At 43.3% G+C, this 21,412-nt stretch overlaps 1 protein-coding gene and 1 long non-coding RNA gene across 4 annotated transcripts in view; one reads left to right on the top strand and one right to left on the bottom strand.

Annotated features, from left to right (window-relative positions):
• The window catches only part of TMEM225B (transmembrane protein 225B), a 46,617-nt gene extending 35,819 nt beyond the window's left edge, over positions 1-10,798 (top strand). For 2 of the 3 annotated variants that reach the window (XM_043561260.1, XM_043561261.1), the window contains 5 exons: positions 1,352-1,562; positions 3,003-3,219; positions 3,639-3,781; positions 4,037-4,174; positions 10,442-10,798. In XM_043561260.1, coding sequence (XP_043417195.1) covers positions 1,352-1,562; positions 3,003-3,219; positions 3,639-3,781; positions 4,037-4,174; positions 10,442-10,614 — 882 coding nt within the window. In that variant the 3' untranslated portion in view covers positions 10,615-10,798. The remainder of the gene's footprint in view (positions 1-1,351; positions 1,563-3,002; positions 3,220-3,638; positions 3,782-4,036; positions 4,175-10,441) is intronic. The other variant, XM_043561262.1, reaches the window with a different exon arrangement.
• An 895-nt stretch (positions 10,799-11,693) lies between these two features.
• On the bottom strand, positions 11,694-21,390 carry LOC122471988. Its single transcript, XR_006294320.1, has 3 exons — positions 21,274-21,390; positions 17,612-17,754; positions 11,694-11,803 (listed from the first exon to the last, which is right to left on the bottom strand). It is a non-coding gene; the product is annotated as an uncharacterized LOC122471988 (long non-coding RNA).
• Between the last annotated feature and the right edge of the window lie 22 nt (positions 21,391-21,412).

Raw genomic sequence — 21,412 nt, forward strand, 5'->3', positions numbered from 1 at the left:
GCTGTGTGCAGTGGCCAGGACCAGGCTGAGCTTCACAGGAGAGTTGGGCTTTGAGGAGGAAAGTGGGGAAGGAGGCTGGAGGAGTTGGGGATGGCTCTGGTATTCCAGGAGTAGAGGGAGACCTGTGGGCATGGGGCAGGAACTGTTTGGGTGTGGGGACTTTCAGAGAGGAAGCCTGGGAGGACAAGGAAGGTGGATGAGATGGGGACATGGAGAGAGGGAGAGGCCGGCATGCGCTCCACGCCAGCATGTGGTGATGGAGAATGGCTGAAATGGGAAAAACACGAAGGGCGGTTTTAGACAAATTGAGGTTGCGGGGGGGGGGGGGGGCGTAGGCAGGACACAGACCATCGAAAGACAATGTCCAGTGTCCTCCGTCCCACCCAGAGCAGGGGGGTCAAGATGTAGCCATGACTTATACCGGACAGTTTTAGAGCTAGGACTGCTCTCCGGGCCAACCGACTCCATCATTTGAGAGCAAAGGAGACTGGGGCCCTGAAGTTCAAGTGACCCATCAGTGAGGCCTGGAGGGTGGAGGGAGCGTCTAAAGGGGAGCTTTGGAGAGAGGGAAGGATGAAGTTGTTCAGGTGGGAACAAGAAAAAGTAGTGATAGGAAGGAGGTGAAAGCACATTGGGATGTTTCCAAACCACTCTGCCAGCGCTCGAAGAGCACTCTGTGTACCTGGTTATACCCAGCGTGTTTGGGTCGGAGGTGAAGGAGGGCACCCGCACTCCACCCTCCGCCATTAGGCTGGTCCTGTTTGTGGTGATCAGCAGGTCCCACAGCCTTAGAGACTCTCCTTGCCCCAGCTGCAGTTTGGGGGGTCTGCATTGGAGCCTCTCCAGGTGTTGGGCCTGAGCATGGGTGTTCACACAGGATGAGGACTGGAGAGAGCAACCCCTCACACTGAGGGCTTTGCACCTCAGACCCCAGCCTTATTATCTCTCTCATCATCATTCTGAAATCCCCAAAGCTCTTAACTGTTAGCTGCCTGCCAAGCTTAGTGGAGAGGGTCTTTGTAGGTGGGTGGTAGTTAACAGAACTGAGCAGTGAGAACTTTAGGGTTGGAAGGGTTCGGGGATGGCCCATTCCAACGTCCTCATTTTATTGAGGTGGAAATTAGGGCTCAGAGAAGGGACCCTGCTTACCCAAGATCACCCAGTGACTTAGCGGCAAAAAAAATGTTTTATGCATTTTTTTAGGTCTGCTGAAGAAGTCTGTGAGGCTGTAAAGTTTATCCAGGCAAGGAAATCACCATTTCCCGAGCCTCACATATGTGCTACCGTTTGTGCAGGCATCATCTCCTTCCCTGTGTTCCACTTGAGAAGCCTTCACTTTTCCCTTGAACAGGTGATGCTGACTTTGGAGGACAAGGACATGAAGGGGTTCACGTGGGCCATAGCCCCAGCCTTGACCTCCCTGGGCTACCTGCTTATACTGCTGGTCTCCATCTTTCCCTTCTGGGTGCGGCTTGTAAGCGAGGAGTCCCACGAAGTGTTTTTCAGTGGCCTGTTTGAGAACTGTTTCCATATCAAATGCTGGAAGCCTCGACCCTTATCAGGTAAGGGGGGATGGAGGTGGGGATGGGGCAGAGGGAGATGGGGCCAGTGTGGGCAGTTTGGGTGACAGAGAGGACAGAATATAATAAGCCCCTAAGGGCATTTTCTGAGTCTCTACTTTTGGGGTTAGAGGAAAGTAGTGGCCAGGAGAAGGTTGATAATATCAGGTTGACCACCAGGGTCAGGAGCAAATGTGTCAGCAACAAAGTTTATTTGCGGGGTAGGGCTGGCTCCATCTAGGATGGAGGGGCGGGGGTCCTGCCCTACTCTGTGAGGCTGGATTTCAGCCTCACTTCCAAACGCCCGTCTGACTGTGGGTGGCTGCTCTACAGAAAATGTTCTCAGGCCTGAGGACATTTCAAAGGGAATGCACAGAAATACGAGCTCAGTGGACTGTGGATGCACTTGAGGCTGTGTTTTTATAAGGGGCTTGAGAGGGTCAGGGGGATGTCTGTCTTGGAAAGGAGGTGAACCTGGGGGATATAGGGGTTCTTTCCTGATAACAGAAGAGGAGAAGCCTCTTTGGGGGAAGATGGGCCACACTATGTGAGCTCCTTGACCTGGAGTTGCTCAGCCTCGGTACTACTGACACTTTGGCTGGAAAATCTTTGTTGCGGGGCTCTCCTGTTGTTTGCAGGACAGTTAGTAGCACCCCTGCCCTCTACGGCCCACTTGATGCCAGTAGCACCCCCTACCCTCAGTTGTGACAACCAACTTACCTCTTAGCATTGCCAAATATCCCCGGGGTGAGGAGGTGCAAACCTGCCTCCAGTTGAAAACCATTGGTTTAGCCCAAGAGTAGATTCTAGAAGTTTAGCGATACCTTTGTCTTAGGAGTTTAGTGATATGTTTGTCTTTTTGTCCCACCCCCAGCTGTCCATCTCTGCATGCTTAGAAGGCTATAAAAACTCATCTTAATGGCAGCTCTTTCTGCCCATGGGTCCTGTCCCCGTGCTTTAATAAAATCATCTTTTTTTGCACCCCCCCCCCAAAGAAACCCTAAAAACCTCATTTTAACATGGGTCTGAATCATGCCAATAATAGGGGAATAAATCACCCTGTCATCAAGTCCCTTGCTCTGCTATTTTGGATCTATTTCATGACTTGTGTTAACTGGGATAATTAAATAAGCATTCCCCACAGAGTTCAGAACATCTCAACCTCACAGGTTCTGATTTTCCACTAGCCACTTATTTCAGTGTGACCAGTATTGATGGAGTTCTTCACATTTCCACATGCAACTTGTATCATTTATGTTGCTTACTAAAATGACTGTTTGTCCATCTAATTTTTTTTCCCCATACACTTCCATGTCACGGGGAACAAAATGTTGGAACCAGAGCATTCATTGTTGGGGGCAAAGTGGAGGGGTCAGAGCTGGGGTCCCAGGCCATGCTGTGGGACTGAGGGTGGTAAGCTGGTGGGGGGGCTTCTCTTTGCAGGCTCTGCGGGGCTCTGTCCCTTGTCACGGGTCAGGTGTCCAGCTGCAGCCCAGCCTCCCCTCCCCCACAGTGTACATCATTCTCGGCCGCGTTTTCCTGCTGTCCGCGGTTGTCCTGTCTTTCCTCACCACCTTCATCCTGGTGTCCTTTGCATCTCAGCTGTTTCCGAGGACCCGGAAGCACAATTTGGTGTCAGCCTTCATCAGCTTCCTCACAGGTGTGGAACAGGCAGGCAAGCCTTGTTGTCAGGCAGGCCTCAGCCTTGGGAAGGGGCTGGGGAGGGGCCCAAAGGCAGGGAGATGGTTGGTCTCTGTGGTGTCAGGAGAGAGAATTTTTAGGGACCCTCTCACCTGTGGCCTTCTCTGAGGCAGCCTTCCCCCCCACCCCGGATCACAGTCCCTCTCTCTGAGGCTGCACAGCACCCTGTACTTCCAGCTAGCTCCACCCTCACTATGTTGGCTTGGGGTCATTTGTCTGGGGGTCTTTTTTACCATAATCTCTATCCCAGTGACTTTCATAGAATCTGACACAGAATGATAATACACAAGTGAAATATGTGAGTGAAATATAAGTGTTTGTTGGATGAATGGATGGAAGACACCATCTCTGCCCTTTGGAACCTTTTGACTTTAAAAGGCTGGCCAAGGCCCTACCCTGGGAGGCTCCCATCACATGGAGGAGGTGGAACGCTCACAGTGGGAAAATCAGGTTGAATTGCACCCAAAGCATCACACCCAGAGGGCCCCGTCTGGAGTCAGCCAATGGCACAGGCACAGAGGGTACCCGGGAAAGGGATTTCTGGTTATGGGGCCTCTGGGAGGTGAGGCACATGGGCTTTGAAATGTGTTGGGAAGGAGGGCAAGACAGGCATGTGGGGTAGAGGTTATTGACTCTGAGAGGGCACAGGTGTGGGCTGGAGAAAGGAGCCTCCATGTAGGAACCATACAGGCTGTAAGCCATGTGACTCTGTCTGATTAAGAGCAAAGGTGGGAACCATGTGAGGAGATCAAGAGTGCTTCCCTATGACCCTGCAGGGGCCAGTGCCTTCCTGGCCTTGTTGCTGCATGCCCTGGAGATCCAGAATCTGAGGATGAAGCCCAGCCCCCCCAAGTTCTCGGTGCAGTGGCCTTACTACGTTCTGGGCTTTGCCATCCTTCTGTTCATAGTGGCTGGTGAGTGTCCTGGGGCTGGTGCCCTTCTCCCTGCCCTCTGTCTGGATTCAGAAGCCATGGACACTCTAGAGCAACACTGTCCAAAACTGTGGTCACTAGCTACTTGTGGCCATTTCATTACTTAAAATGAAATAAATAGAAATTCAGTTTCTCGGTCATGCTAGCCACATTTCAGATGTTCAGTAACCACATTATTATGTGTCTAGTGGCTGCCATATTGAATGGTGCAGATGCAGATATTTCCATTGTTGCAGAAAGTTCTACTCAACAGCACTGCTCTAGAGCCTCAGCCCTATATCCCATCTTCCTCCTCTTTGACTTTGGAACCAACCTCCAGATCTCATATTCTGTCTTACTCTGTCCTGGCTCCTAAGGGTTTCTATGCCTATCTCTATCTCTATCTCGGAATCTACAATCTTATTCACCTCAGTCCCGCTTTACTCTCTTATTTTATATACCATCACCGTCTAAGTCTCAATCCTATTTAATTTTGTCCTTTTTCCTAATCTTCTTCCTACTATATTAATCTGACCCAGGACATAATCTGTGTTAACTTGATTTTATTATACACTGAATATATAAAAACATTTATAAGAGGTAATTAAAAATAAACTGTGCACCCATTTCCACCATATAGTTTAAGAACTAGCCATATTTTCATGGAATCCATTGTTTGTAAGTTACACCTTTATTTTATTTACCACTGAAAGAGAAAAAAGGATGCTAGGAATAATTCTAAGGTGGTATAACTTGTAAGGCACATCCTTATTTCAGAGATGTTAAGTGAAGAAAATTGGCTTGTCTGCATTAATGAAATATGTTAGAATATTAAGAATCTTTGAAGTCCTGCCCCCTCAACCATGTGGCTCTTCCTGATCTTGTCCTCCTCTCTCCCCTCGGGAACCAATTATTCTGCAATTTATGATAATCATATTACTACACACATATATATCCTTAATATATTACTTAGTCTTACATGTTTTAAAACTTTGTATAATCATACTATATTTATTTTTCTGGAACTTGTTATGTTTGATCAACATTGTAACCTCCATGGTAATATGAGGAACTCTTAAGGTTCATTCATTTTTACCATCTTAAGTATTTAACTGTATAACTAAGCTTGCCTGTAGAAGGAATATGGTATTTCTCTGTGGGAGAATTTTAAGTTCACGATTCAGTTTCTTAAAGACTATAGGACTATTTAGGTGTTTTATTTCCTTTTGAGTTAGTTTCAGTATTTATATATGTCTATAAGCTTATACATTTTGTTTAAAATTTGAAATTTATTGGCATAAGTTTATTCAAAATGTTTTCTTTTTTAACTCTTTATTTTGTGATGCACCTGTAGTGATGTGCTTCTTTTTTCATACCTAATTTTCTCTTTTTTCATTGCCAATTTTGTCAGAGGTTTACCATATTTTTAGTCTTTTCAAAGAACCAGGTTTAAGCTTTCTTGAACCTTCATATTTTATGTTTGTTTTCTATTTACTTCTTATTTTGAACTTCCTTCCCTACTTCTTTTTTGCATTTATTCTGCTATTCCGTTTCCAGCTTCTTAAATCACGATCTAAACTCATAGCTTACTTCTTCTTTTCTAAGTAGACAATTAAAGCTCTAATTTCCCTGTAAGAATTGCTTTATTTGAATCTCCCATTTTCATATGTAATATTTTATGTTATTGTTCTATTTCAAACATTTTCCAGTTCCCCTTATGATATTTTGGATCCATGAAATATTTTTTTTTTTTCAACGTTTATTTATTTTTGGGACAGAGAGAGACAGAGCATGAACGGGGGAGGGGCAGAGAGAGAGGGAGACACAGAATCGGAAACAGGCTCCAGGCTCTGAGCCATCAGCCCAGAGCCCGATGCAGGGCTCGAACTCACGGACCGCGAGATCGTGACCTGGCTGAATTCGGACGCTTAACCGACTGTGCCACCCAGGCGCCCCATCCATGAAATATTTTAAAATATACTTTTAAATTTCTAAGCATATAATTTTTTACTGTATCTTGTGTTAATGATTTTAACTTAATTTCAATTTGATGAGAGATCATGGTCTGTATAATCTTAATGTGTTCAGATTTATTGAGACATGTTTTATAGTCTAGTTTGAGGTCCACTTTCATGTTTTATGTTGAATACAACTTTTCATTTATAAACATTAGATCAAGCTTGTTTATTATATTGTTCAAATCTTGATTTAGAATTGTTCTGTTTTACTGGAGAATTGAACTTTTATTTAATCATTATGCCATGATCTTTATTTCTAGAAATCCCTTTTGTTAAAGTCTGTTTTATCTGATATTACTCTAGCTATTTCTACATTCTTTAGGTTAGTATTTGCCTGTTATATATCTTTTTGATCTTTTACTTATATGTAACACATAGCTTATGATTGTATTTTTTCATCTAGTCTTACAATCTTTGTTTTTTTAAATGTTTATTTATTTTTGAGAGAGAGAGAGAGAGAGAGAGAGAGAATGAGAATGAGAATACAAGCGGGGGAGGGGCAGAGAGAAGGGGAGACACAGAAGCCGAAGCAGGCTCCAGGCTCTGAGCTCTCAGTACAGAGCCTGACTCAGGGCTCAGTCTCACGAACTGTGAGATGATGACCTGAGCCAAAGTCAGGCACTTAATCCACGGAGTCATCTAGGCTCCCCCTACACTCTTTGTCTTTTAACTGGAACATTTATTATTGACTGACATTTATTGTGACTACTGATACATTTGATCCTTTTTTTTGAAGTTTATTTTATTTACTTTGAGAGAGAGAGAGTGAGAGTGGGAGAGGGGCAGAGAGAGAGGAAGACCGAGAATCCCAAGCAGGCTCCACACTGCCAGTGCAGATCCCAACGTGGGGCTCGATCTCAAGAACTGTGAGATTATGACCTCAGCCAATATCAAGAGTTGGACACCTGATTTACTGAGCCACCCAGGTGCCCCATATTTGTATTTTTTCTACCACCTTACCTCGTGCTTTCAATTTTTTCTGCTCCCCAGTCCCACCTCTCTTGCCTTGCTTCTAATTGATTGACTTTTTATCTATACATTTCTCATTATATCCTCCCCCTCTTTAGTTTGGAAGTTATGGAATCTATTTGTATTCTTGTAGTAGTTACTCTTGACATTTTAATACGTTTACTTAACAAAGTTGGAAGTTCATCAACACATTTATTTTCTTCAAAAGTAATACAAGGTACTTCCCTCCTAATTTATATGCTATTTTGCACAATGTTTTAGTTTCTTCTGTTTTCTTTTAGTTCTATATATTTGACAGTATTGTTACTTTATGCATTTAATATTTATTTGTTTAAATTTACCCACATATTTATCAGTTTAGATGCTCATCAAATCTCAGACCTTCTGTCTAAGGACCCTCTGTCCTTCTGCCTGAAATACATCCTTTATAATGTGTTTTAGTGAGGTTCAGTTAGAGATACACTTTCTCTCATATTTTGTTTGTATGAAATTATCTTCCTTTCATTTTTGTTTACTAAAATTAATTTTGCCATACTTACATTTTTTTAGATAGTATTTTTTTAAGTTTATTTATTTATTTTGAGAGAGAGAGAGAGAGAGAGAGAATATCCCACTCTCAAACTCACGAACTGCGAAATCATGACCTGAGCCCAAATCAAGATGCTTAATCAACTGAGCCACCCAGGCAGCCTGCTGTACTTACATTTATTTTTTTATTTTTTTATTTTTAACGTTTATTTATTTTATTTATTTTTTTTTAAATTTTTTTTCAACGTTTTTTATTTATTTTTGGGACAGAGAGAGACAGAGCATGAACGGGGGAGGGGCAGAGAGAGAGGGAGACACAGAATGGGAAACAGGCTCCAGGCTCTGAGCCATCAGCCCAGAGCCGGACGCGGGGCTCGAACTCACGGACCGCGAGATCGTGACCTGGCTGAAGTCGGACGCTTAACTGACTGCGCCACCCAGGCGCCCCATAACGTTTATTTATTTTTTGAGACAGAGAGAGACAGAGCATGAATGGGGGAGGGTCACAGAGAGGGAGACACAGAATCTGAAACAGGCTCCAGGCTCTGAGCCCGATGCGGGGCTTGAACCCACGGACCGTGAGATCATGACCTGAGCTGAAGTCGGACGCTCAACCGAATGAGCCTCCCAGGCACCCCTGTACTTACATTTTTAAGTTGACAGTATTCTCACAGCATTCAAGATATTCTGTTATTACTTTACCACTTCCATTGTTGTTGTTAAGCTGACTCTGTAAAAATATCATTCTTTTGGGACACTTGGGTGGCTCAGTCGGTTGAGTGTCAGACTATGGCTCAGGTCATGATCTCGAGGTTCGTGAGTTCGAGCCCCGCATCAGGCTGTCTGCTGTCAGTGCAGAGTATGCTCGGATCCTGTGTCTCCCTCTGTCTCTGCCCTTCCCCCACTCTCTCGCGTGCTCTCTCTCTGTCAAAAATAAATAAACATTTAAACAGTATATCATTTAAAAAAAATTTTAATGTTTGTTTATTTTTGAGAGAGAGAGACAGAGCACAAGCTGGGGAAGGGCAGAGAGAGAGGAAGACACAGAATTTGAAGTGGGCTCCAGGCCCCACACCGTTAGCACAGAGCGTGGGCTCGAACTCATGAACTGTGAGATCATGACCTGAGCCGAAGTCAGAGGCTCAACTGACTGAGCCACCCTGGCACCCCTATATCATTCTTTTTGAGGCACTCTTTGTTTTCTGTAAGGCTTTCTTGGGCATTTTGCAGAGTGTAGATATTTGTGTTATGATTTGTGGTGTGAACTGAGTCTGAGGAGTAATGTCTTTCAGAATTTCTCAAATATTTTTATCTTCTTTCTATATTCTTTCCCTCTTTTCCAGGAAGACATATGTTAGACTTTGTTACTGTATCCTGCGTGTGTGTCTCTCTCTCTTGCTTTCCATTTCTTTGCTTCCCCCCCGCCCCCCTTCTATCTCTTTGTCTTTCTGGGCTGTATTCTGAATAACTTACATAGATGTATCTTCAATTTAATCCATTCACTTTTTAGCTGTGTCTGATCTGCTATTTAACTTATCCATTAATTATTTTAGTCAATCTGTTTTTATAACCAGAAGTTATATTTTTCCTTAATGCTTGTTATTTTTTATACTCTTTTCTCTACTTATATTTTTAATCTATTCTATAAATATATTTTTATTATACATGTTAAACATACTTTACATTCTGTGTCTTATAAGTTTAACAACTGAAATACAAGTCTCTGTCTGTTGGCTGCTGCTTTTGCAGGCTTTTGCTTATAGCATCTTATTTCTCGGTACAGTTGTGATTTTTGACTGTGAATTATTTTCCTTGAAAAAAAATATTTTTTGGTGGAAATCCTTTGAAGCCTGTATATAAAGTATTTTCTCAAAAAGGGATCTGCATTTGTTTCTGCTTGGTGCTTATATGCACAACTAGCCTAGAATCACGTAGGTATTTGTGTAGTTGCAGATCCATATAACAGCCAGCCTCTGTTTATGAGTTCTTAGCCAATCTTGGTAACTTCAAAGTTCTAGCTTTGTAGACCCTCGTTAGATTCATCTTGAGTAGGCCCTGGGCTTTTCCTCTCATTTTCTGTGCCCCAAAAGGCCCGCAGAATGGAAACTCAGGGTCACCGGAGTTGAGTGTATGTCTCCAAGGTGAAGGCTAATTGTGTGCTTGCTTAACTCTCTAGGTTCCTGTTTTCACTAGGGTTTTGTTTCTAAGAATGCCTTACTCTGATGCCAGTTTGCTGATATATTTACAAATTAGTTTTTGTAGAAAAATCTTATTTAGAATTTTTGTCGTTTTTAGTGGGAGGGTATGTAGTCTGCTATATTGCTGAAAATAGAAGTTGTCCTTTATCTGAGTCTTAACCTTAATACAGCATTTACTGTTCACTCAAGATACCTCTATTTGTTTTATGACATCAATTCTCTTCTTCCGTTTTACTTTACTGAGTGTCTTGAGTTGCATCAAAAAGCCTGGGTTTTATGTCTTAAACCTCTTTTTCTTGCCTATTAATAGTTAGACAGTTGCTAAGATGCCTTCCAACACTGGCTGTGGTTCTGTGAATTTATCCATCTATTTGTATGCCTTGTCTTGTGATGGGTCCTGTTTTCCCATCTATCTCTGTAATTCTCTACATCAGAGGGGAGAACTAGGGAAGGTGGGTGCAGACTGGAAGGGGTCACACATTAAAGGAGGGAGTGCCTGACCTCTAGGGCACGGAGAGCTCGACTCAACTCTGACCTGAACTTTCGCTGTCACCCAGGTGCCATCTGCCTCTTTCAAGAAGCAGCCTGCCTTCGCTGCCGTTTGTTGCCCAATTCCCAGAGTATCCAGGAGACCCAAGGGGTCATACACCTGGAGAATATGGAGAGTCTGGGAGGAGACCTGAGCTCAATACAAAAGGAGACACTGCTGAAGGAAGAAACAATTATCTAGTCCAAGAGAGCGTCCTCCGCCATCAGCAGCTGTGTGAGTGCGTGTGTGGAGGCGTAAGCGGCAGCCAGTTTCTGCTGCTTTCGGTGAGCTTCCTGAGTGTCAGATCCATGTTTCACTTCCCCACACTCACAGTGATTCTGTCTTGCTTGTATTTGCAATTCGTTAAAAAAATTTTTTGAATTTTTCTGAGTTTCCTGAGTGGTTTTTTTGGGGGGGTGGGGTGGGGAGGCAAGTGTTTTCAATAAAAGGACTACTGTCTTTTAATCCATACCAGCTTAGAGGACAGGAAGGGAGGAAGGAATATTACAAAATGGTCAAGTGAAGTCAGCTTTTGTAAAACAAAAACAAAACAACAAAAGCAAAAACAACAGAAGGTGTTTGAGTTAGTGACATTAATAAGAAAAAAGTGATGTCCCCAGACAAAGATGGGACTCAGTGCAGGAAACTTCCTAAGTCTGTGTTAGAGGGAAGGGTTGGGAGTGGTTAAAGGGTGAACGCTTCTCAGGATTGAGCTCCCAGATCTGGAAGTCTGAGCCTAATGGGTCTGTGCTCTGGAGGAAGCACAGGCAAGTTAGCCAACCAATGTATGGGTGTTGCCTCCTCTCACTAGAGCCGGAGACCTCCTGAGGGCATCTCTAACGTGTCCCCTTCACGGTCCTCCTGGTGCTTACAGAATGGGGAGCTCTTAGCTCCCTGGTGTAGCTGGTAGGTACAAATGCCTTAGGACAATGAAGGCGATAGAACAGTGATCCAAGTCCTCTGCTGGCTTCATACCCATTTTTCATCTGAACAGTACCAATCAGCAACGCCTTCCCACTTTGCTCTCTAAAGAACACAGATATGGGAAAAGCTCTTGCAACTTAAGCAGTGCAACTTCAGAAACAAGTATGGGGAGCCGTGTATCTGGAGGGGCATGTGGTGGGCAAGGCTAGAGTCAAGTGGGCTTTGCTGTGACTGTTAGCCAATGGCCTGTAAAGGTGGACCTTGTGCCATGCACCACAGGGGCTAGTTCCTGTTCTCCAGAGGCTCACACCCCAGCAGAGAAGCCAAGAAATATACACCAGAAAAATAGCCACTTAATGTTTTAGATTATTTTTAGTTTCTTACCACATTTCTCTCCAAAAGGTATCTTGAGAGTTTCTTGCAGGGATATGGTGACAGCCTAGTTCTAGTCTGCCCACTTTTCCTCCTAGAAAACAACCCAAAAACCCATACAGGAACTATAATTATCAGTGAAACTAGGAACAGAGAAAACTTACAAACTTTAAAATATGTAATTGCAGCCCAAAGCACTAAGCCAGCAGAACCAGTATGGGAAGCTACAACTGGGAGACAGCATGGTGAGCAAGGGGGAGTGGGTCAGAGAATACACAGAGGCCCTAGTGGTGGCAAGCTAAAAAAGCCACTAGCAAATATGAACCTTCAGATTTCTGAGAAGGACCCACCTTGAGAGGAAATGGCTATGAATAGGATAGGGAAGCAACAGGGTGGGGCACATGTGGGGGGTGGGCAGAGAAGGCACAGAAAGTGCCTGGGAGTCTATCAAAGGAAATTTTTAAGGAAGCACCACTTTTAAAAAATTTATTTATTTATTTATTTGTTTATTTATTTATTTGTTTATTTTTAACGTTTATTTATTATTGAGAGACTGCAAGACACAGAGAGTGAGCAGGGGAGGGGCAGAGACAGGGGTAGACACAGAATCTGAAGCAGTCTCCAGGCTCTGAGCTGTCAGCACAGAGCCTGATGCGTGGCTCAAACTCACAAACCGTGAGATCATGATCCGAGCTGAAGTCAGAGGCTTAACTAACTGAGCCACCCAGGCACCCCAGGAAGAACCGCTTTTTAAAAAGAGAAAGCACCTGGGAAGGTGGATGACAGTGTCTCTTGGTAGTGTTGGAGAATGGAAGGAAGGAAAGAGAGTGTAGTATGATCCCTCTGAACCAAGTTAGGATGTAAGAATCCGAGGAATCTTGGCTACATAGGGAACTATATATTAAAGAAAGCATCCTTCCATGTAGCAGTGGAAGAGTCCTCACGCTGAGAAGTGGGGAACACTTTGCTTCTCTGACTCCCCTTCCACAGGATACTCCTGCAAATAGCTGGCCCAGGAAAATCAAACTCATTCAAATAAAAGAGTGAAACAGCAACATCAATACAAAGGTATTATTATTTAAAAAAAAAAGCACAAAGAAGGGGCACCTGGGTGGCTCAGTTGGGTAAGCATCCGACTTCAACTGTGATCTCACAGTTCGTGGGTTTGAGCCCTGTGTCGGGCTCTGTGCTGACAGCTCAGAGCCTGGAGCCTGCTTTGGATTCTGTGTCTCCCTTTCTCTCTGCCCCTCTCCTCCCCTCTCACTCTCAAAAATAAATAAACATTAAAAAAATTTTTTAAAGCAGAGAAGTAAAAGTCTGGATATGAAGAAAACTCGCCAGAAGTGTTGCCACAAAGTAGAGGAAAATTATAACACAATATTCCAAGATAAATTTAAACATTTAATGAAACAATTGCAGCTAGGGGGAATCAGAATTATAGGAACTCAGAGAAGAACATTTTGAGAACAGAAGGTGAGAGACAGATAACAAGGGAATATTAGAGGAGAATGGAGAGAATTCAAGAAAGAACTGGAAAAGGGAAGGAAGACTAACTTAGAAGAAGCACCAGAGAGAGGAGATACTAGAACAGTAAGAGGCGTAAAGCATTAGGGTAGTAACAGTGAAGAAAATGAAATAAAGAAATGAAAAGGGTTAGCAAGAATGTGGAAGCAATGAAAGACAGATAAAGGAGATCCAAGATATGTAAAATTGGAGTCCCTGAGGAAAAACTGAAATAAAGGGACAAAACAAATATTTAAAATGAAAATTCAAGAAAATGTTTCTGAAGTAGATTTCCTTTCTATTGAAAAGTAGTAACAGTTACCTGGGACAACTGATACAAAATGATCAATTCCTTCCATGATGGGGCTGTGCTTTGTTGTTTTGTTTTTTATTGAAATACACAGTTTTTCTGGAACAAAGTGTGGCCCCATCATGGAAGACCTGGAGAGTTTTTACTTCCTTTATCCACAAACACTGGCATACGATACAAAATGTGCAAAAATGTGAATCAGAGAAAAAAAATAACCAATAACCAATAGAAGCAGATGCCATGATTATCCAAACATTGGGGTTAGTGGACACAAACTTTTAAATAGCTATTATTAATAAGTTAAAGAAATTAGAAGGAGAAAAAGCACAGAATTTTCAAAAAACAGAGAAAACTCTACCGAGATGCCATTTCTCCCTATGAGATTTGCAAAAGTCAAAATTTTGAGACAACACATTGTTTTGGCTATGCTGTGGGGATAGTGGGCACTGGCACATGATGTGGGTGGAATGACAAAAATGGCGTGATCCCTGCTGAGGGGAATCTTGCAATGTCTGCAAAGCTATGGAAGCATTACTGATGTGATTTGAAGTTTGGGTTTGATAGCGAACGGCCAGGAAAGAATTCTTAAAACTTTTTGGTGCAAATTATTTTATTATAGCACAGAGACAGGACCCAGGGGCAGAAAGAGCTGCACGGAGATTGTGAGGAGTGGCTGATTATATACTTTTTAATTAGTGGGGGTTAGGGACAGTTTAACTCTCTAAGGAATTTGGAAGCAAGGCTTTTGGGACCTTGAGGGGCTAGCTGCTGTTAAGATAAGGTTATTCTTGGGGCAGTTGGATGGCTCAGTTGGTTGAACATCTGTCTCTTGATAGGGGTTCAGGTTGTGATCTCAAGGTTGTGGGACTGAGCCCTGCAACACTCAGCGTGGAGCCTGTTTGGGATTCTCTCTCTGCCCCTCCTCCCCCTGCCCCCCACCTGGTCTCATGCACAAGTGCGCTCTCTCTCTCTCTAAGTAAATAAATAAATAAACATGAAAGAAAGATATGGTTACTCTTAGTCTTAAAAATTTTTTTTTAACGTTTATTTATTTTTGAGACAATGTGAGAGAGTGCAAGCAGGGGAGGGGCAGACAGAGGGAGACACAGAATCTGAGGCAGGCTCCAGGCTGTGAGCTGTCAGCCCAGAACCCAACAGCGGGGCTGGAATTCACAAACCGTGAGATCATGACCTGAGCGGAAGTCAGACGCTTAACCGACTGAGCCACTCAGGCACCCCGGTTGCTTACTCTTAGTCTTTAATAAGACATAAACATTAAGGCAATTAGGCAGCCATGAGTTCCTTGAGGAAGGTCACGTTCTGCGTGTCTCTGTTAACTTATCTGAGCTTCAAGCTGTAAGGAAATTTAATTTTGGCTACTTTCTCTTGCCTTTGTTCTCCTCATCAATTAGTGCTTTAACAATCTCAATTTCATGATTTATCTAACAGATAATACCTGTACACACACTGTTATGCCCAGAATTCGTGATCCCGAAAGACCACTAGGGAGCCAAGTCCGATGCAAAAGCAAAAGAGCCTTTATTCGAGCTAGCTCGAGCTCAATCCCCTACCTGCACCAAAGCAGCGGTGAGATACCAGGGAGAGAGAGCGAGTTTCAAAAGGACAAAGGTTTTATTGGGGCCTAGGGGCAGTTGGTGAGGTAATGGCTATGGCCTCAGCCGATTGGCTGGGGAAGGGTCCTGGGGAAGGATCCGAGTCCTGTTAGGCAGGTGAGGGGGGGGGTTACTCAAGGGGAGGAGGTGTGGTCAAGGTGAAGGACACAGAACAAGATGGAGTCGGCCAGCGTAGGCCCGCCCTTTCAACACTTAAAACTGACATTGGTCCAGGGTTATTAATTGCTGCATTTGTCACATCGAATGAGCAACTCAAATGTCCATTAGTAGGGGACATGTTAAATTCTGTTACATCCACACTAGCTTTAAAAAAATGAGGATGTCGGGGCGCCTGGGTGGCGCAGTCGGTTAAGCGTCCGACTTCAGCCAGGTCACGATCTCGCGGCCCGTGAGTTCGAGCCCCGCGTCGGGCTCTGGGCTGATGGCTCAGAGCCTGGAGCCTGTTTCCGATTCTGTGTCTCCCTCTCTCTCTGCCCCTCCCCCGTTCATACTCTGTCTCTCTCTGTCCCAAAAATAAATAAACGTTGAAAAAAAAAAATTAAAAAAAAAAAATGAGGATGTCTATGTATAGACATGGAACATTTTCTAGGACATATTACATGATAAAAAAACAAGGCATCTAATGTAGTTCCTTTTGTGTAAGAAAGGGGGAGACGATAGGGAAAAATATACCAATATTAGTATTTGCAAACAAACTAATAAATCTTTAGAGATGGGGGTAGATTAGCGAATGGGCTGGGAGGAGTGGGCAGAGGTAGGAGCAATAATTCTGTGTAACTTATATGATTTTGACTCTCAAATCATGTAAACGTTTTACCTATTCAAAAATTCATATTAAGTCTTAAAGGATAAGTGGGGTAATATAAGTAAAATATCCCAAACTGTCCATACCAGCACTTTGAACCCCTTAACCTTCATTTCTATAGTTAATGCAAAACATCTCTCACATCGGCCATTTTGTCTTGCTAAAGATAGGCCAGATTTAATTCTACCCATTTTTTTTTTTTTTTTTTTTTTTTAATTAAAGAACTGGAGAGATGAAGTATTTACTCCAATGCCAGGCCTGACACCCCAGGTCCTCTGATGTTCATTCGGTACAGGTTTTTATTTTTTTATTTTTTAAATGTTCATTTCTGAGAGAGAGAGAGAGAGAGAGAGAGAGAGAATGAGAGGGGGAGGGGCAGCGAGGGGGACAGAGGATCCAAAGCAGGCTCTGCGCTGACAGTGGTGAGCCCCATGTGGGGCTCCAACTGAAGGGACCCTGAGATCATTGATGAGGTTTTACGGGGTGTTGGTGGAGTTTGTGGAGTCCAGAGCCGATGGCCAAGGAAGAATTCTTGAGACATCTTTAGCGCAAAAAAGGTGATTTTATTAAAGCACACGACAGGACCGGTGGGTAGAAGAGCTGCCTTGGGACCATGAGGAGAGACTGGTTATATATTATAGTGTTGGGGGAGGTAAAGTCCAGCGGAAGTTTCCAATGAGATTTTCATATGCTAAAGAAGACTCCCAGGACACTGTGGCCCAGGTATTGTCAAGCTAAGGTTGTTTTTCCCTCTAGCAAAGCATTAGCATTAAGATAGTAGGGAGTTCCTGGAGAAACATTTTACTCTGCCAGCCTCAAGTATTTGTAATGGGCTGCAGGTTATAAGGAAATTTAATTTTATCTGCCATTTCCTTTTGCCTTTGTTTCCCACGTCAATCATGACCTGAGCTGAAGTCAGAGGCTTGACTGACTGAACCACCCAGGCACCCAGTACAGGTTTTTAAATGTTTTATTTATTTATTTATTTTTATTAAAATTTTTTTTCAAGTTTATCTTAAAGTTTATTTATTTATTTAGAGCGCTCTCAGAACAGGGGCAGAGAGAGAATCCCAAGGAAGCTCAGCACTGTCAGTGCAGAGCCCAATATGGGGTTCAAACTTACGAACCATGAAATCATGACCTGAGCAGAAGCCGGACACTTAACTGATTGAGCCACACAGGTACCCCTAAATGTTTGATTTTTAAGTAAATTCTACTGCCTCTTCTGTTTCCTTTCTGTGGTAATGACCTACCCCCCACCCCCCCCACCCCCCCCACCCCCACCACACACACACACACACACCCTGCCCCACCATTTCTGTAGTTCACTTCACAGCCTCATTTCTTTGGTCTTTTGTCAGATAATTTCCTTCTTCTCTGCCTCTGCCCCTCTCTCTTTCTCCCTTCCTTCTTCTCTTTCCCCTTCTTTTCTCTCAGGCCCTCACAATGCTCTCAATTCATTCAGTACTATGTTCATTGCTAGGAAAAAATGCCTTCACTTGTTATGATGAACACTGGGTATCGTATGTAAGTGATGAATCACTAAATTCGATGCCTGAAACCAATATTACACTACACATTCGCTCACTAGAATTTAAATAAAAATTTGAAAGAAAGAAAGAAAGAAAAAATGCCATCATATTTACTCACCATCCCTGAAATCGGTCTTCTGTTTGACAATGCCATTTCCCTAGCAATCCCTTGGTTATATTCTGATCTCTCGGCCAGGAACATGAGGTTGGTTTCCTTTGTAGTTTTCAGACTAATGTTCTTAATTTTTCTTCAAAAATCTTCTGTTTAGATCATGGAAAAGAAGGGCCAGTGATGTAGATAAAAGCTCTTCCAAATATAAAAGATAATAATAAAACTTCAGTTATGAAAACAATTTGGCAGGTCCTGACACAGGATACAGATAGATTACAGAATAGGAGTGCGAACATAGAGACAACTTTATATAGGAAAAGACAGATCCTTCAATAAATGGTGTTGAGGAAAACTTCCTAGCCATTTGGAGTATGGAAGGCAAAAAGCAGAAGATTTTAAAAACAGGATGAATGAATTTGAAATATAAAACATATAATCTTTTGCAATGCATGAAGTTCATTAAGAAAGACAAATAGGAGGGGTGCCTGGATGGCTCAGTCTATTAAGCATATGACTCTTGATCTTGGCTCAGGTCATGATCTCAAGGTTCCTGAGTTCGAGCTAAGCCTGGGGCTCTCTGCATTGTCAGTACAGAGCCTGCTTGGGATTCTCTCTCCCTGCCTCTGCTCCTCCCCTGCTCTCACACACGTGCATGCATGCTTTCTCTCAGAATACATAAATAAACTTAAAAAAAAATTTTTTAAATAAGAAAACTGGGAAAATATTTGCAAGACATTTGAAAAAGGACTAGGTTTCTTAATGTGCAAGAACCACATACATCAATAAGAAAGAGATAAATAACCTAACAAAAATAGAGGGAAGGATAAAAATAGCCAGTTCTCAGGAAAAGAAATACAAGTAACTAATGTAGGTAGAAATAATGATTGACTTCCCTTGTAATTAAGAAGTGAAAATAAAAATCGGGGCACCATTTATTTCCCTTATCAGATTGGCAAAGATGGAAAGGTTTGATAACATCCATTGTTGATGAGATTGTGGGGAAACGAAACTTATTCCCCATCATCATTGGGAATGGAAATTGGTGCAGTATGTAAGGTAGGGTAATTCATTTGGCAACAGCCAACAAAATTCCACATGCATATAACTTTTAGACTCAGCAATTTCATGTATGGAAATTCACCCTAAGATTCATTTGCAAAAAGTGAAAGAGGAATGACATATAACAATGTTCATTCTAGATTTCTGGTCAAACCTAATGCTGGAAAAAACCTAAATGTCCACCAAGAGTCTTCAGAAGTCATGGCAAATCCATGCAATGAAACATTATGCAGCTGGTAAAAAGAGCTGAGTAGATCAATATATGTAGATAAGGAAAGATAAGTTATTTAGTGAATAAAAGCAAAGTGCAGAACAGAATATAGTATGGTTCTATTTATGGAACACAAAAAGGAAATGCATTAGTTTGGCTATAATATTTCTGGAAAAGTTCCTGAAACCTGCCTCATGGCCTCATCCTTGCCTCTGAGTCTTCAGTTTCTCCTCGTTGTTCTTGTTGGTTTCCATCCCTCCTTTCTGCTCAGCTTGTACTCATGGTCACTCAACGCAAACATCTCCCATCAGAACCCCCATCCTCTCATATGACAAACCCCAACATTACATTAATCCACCTGTTTGTTTTAAGCAAATTTGCCCCAGATGGCGCAAACAATTGTGTGGATTGATTCTGTCACTTGTTTTGTTTTTACCTTCACTTGGGTGTGCAGAGTTACTTGACAATCTTTCCATTCACCTTACAATTTTTTCTTACATCATTCCTCACAAGAGATCATTGTCCCTTGCATTCTAGCAGGTAATATCACTAAGGAAAGAGGCCAAGAATGAACTCCTTAGACACCTCTCTAGAGTAATTTTAAAACCATCTACTTCAGGGGGCAGCAAACTACAGGCTTTGTGTCAAATCTAGCACTGGCTGTCCGCTAAACATAGTTTTGACATTTTTACAGGATTGTAAAGATGAAGAATATGTGAAAATGTGTCCAGTAAAGCGTAGGGTAGTCACTTTCTGGTCTTTCATAGAAAAAGTTTGCTAAGCCCCAACCTAGACCATCACCCATGTTTCTTTTCTTCCCAATTAGCAGGAGCCCCTTTCTCCTCTCCACAGTTGCCCTGGAAACCTGTGATCTTATCCAATCTCCTCCTGCCTCTACCAGAATGCTCTCTTCCCTGTATCTTCTCCATGGCAAGCTGAAGAAATGTTTTTGATATCACTAGGAATAGCTCAATTTTCCCAGACAGATTGAGCCAATCAGCCAGTTTCATTTGGCCCTGAGTGATGAGGTTGTCTCCTATCTCTCAGAAGTGAGTGCATGTTAGTGGATGGAGGCTATCTGAAACTATTTCCAAGGTGGACTGAAAATGTAATTTGTAGTATAAAAGAATCTGAGATCCTGTGAGCTCAGTTGGACTTGGCCCTGGATGTGGTATAAGGTGTGGACCCAATATTATCTCTTTCCAGATGACCAGCCTGTTGTCTGCTTAAAAAAAATTTTTTTTTCAACGTTTTTATTTATTTTTGGGACAGAGAGAGACAGAGCACGAACGGGGGAGGGACAGAGAGAGAGGGAGACACAGAATCGGAAACAGGCTCCAGGCTCCGAGCCATCAGCCCAGAGCCTGACGCGGGGCTCGAACTCCCGGACCGCGAGATCGTGACCTGGCTGAAGTCGGACGCTTAACCGACTGCGCCACCCAGGCGCCCCTGTTGTCTGCTTTTTAAATGTCCATTCTTCTTATTTATTTATTTATTTATTTATTATTTATTTATTTATTTTATTTATTTATTTATTTATTTATTAGAGAGAACCCCAAGCAGGCTCCATACTGTCAGTGCAGAGCCCCATGTGGGACTGGGGCTTGATCTCACAAACTGTGAGATCATGACCTGAGTCAAAATCAAGAGCTGGCGATCAAACAACTGAGCCACCCAGGTGTCCCTAAATGTCCATTCTTATCCATATATATGGCCTTTATAATTTACTAAATTATTCCATCTTCTCTCTCGTCCTCCATATCCAATCAATCCTCAAACCTTGGCAACTTTACTTCCCCAATAAGTTTCCTATCTAATCACTCCTTGCAAGCTCTAGTCACCAACTGCCCCAGGTCTGCATCATTCCTCTTTTTCCTGGACTGCCTTACTCAGCCTCGTTTTACCCAACAGTCAGTCCTCTCATTTTCCACTTCCCTCCTTTCTTGCTCAGTCTTTCTCCAAGGGTTCTCAGCAGCATCTTTCTAAAATCTGTCCCTTCCCGCCTTTAAACCTTTACACGGCTTCCCGTTGCCTTTAAATTGTTCTCCGAAACACCTGGTTTAACCACCTGCACTCGTGGCTAAGATGGTGTGGGAATGCCGGCAATCCCTCCACACTCGCTGGGCTCGTCGTGCTCCCTCTGCTGGGGACACTCACCTCACTTTTTGGTCCACCCTTCAAAACAGAGCTGAGGTGCCGGCTCCTCTGGCCAACTCCCTCCTCCCAACTACTCGGGTCGAGGCCCCTCTTCTGCGAACCTATAATATTCACTGCTTCCCTCCGTCTCCCTCTGCCCCTGCGACAAAGTACGCGAATATGCACGTGGTGACCGACGGGACTACAAAGCCCCTTGAGGGAGGCTTCGTGTCCGGTAGTATGTCTGGAGGGTCCTCCTCACCGAGAAAAAGCAGGTGCAATGGCACGGAGGCTCCTAAAGGCCTGACGGCTGCGAGCCTCCTAGGGACGAGTCAGTCCGAGCGCGCGTTCAGGCGCTGCCCCAGTGGACCAGCAACCACCGAGACGCACGGACCTCCGAG

Source organism: Prionailurus bengalensis, chromosome E3, assembly GCF_016509475.1.
Source record: "Prionailurus bengalensis isolate Pbe53 chromosome E3, Fcat_Pben_1.1_paternal_pri, whole genome shotgun sequence".
NCBI classification, from domain to species: domain Eukaryota; kingdom Metazoa; phylum Chordata; class Mammalia; order Carnivora; family Felidae; genus Prionailurus; species Prionailurus bengalensis.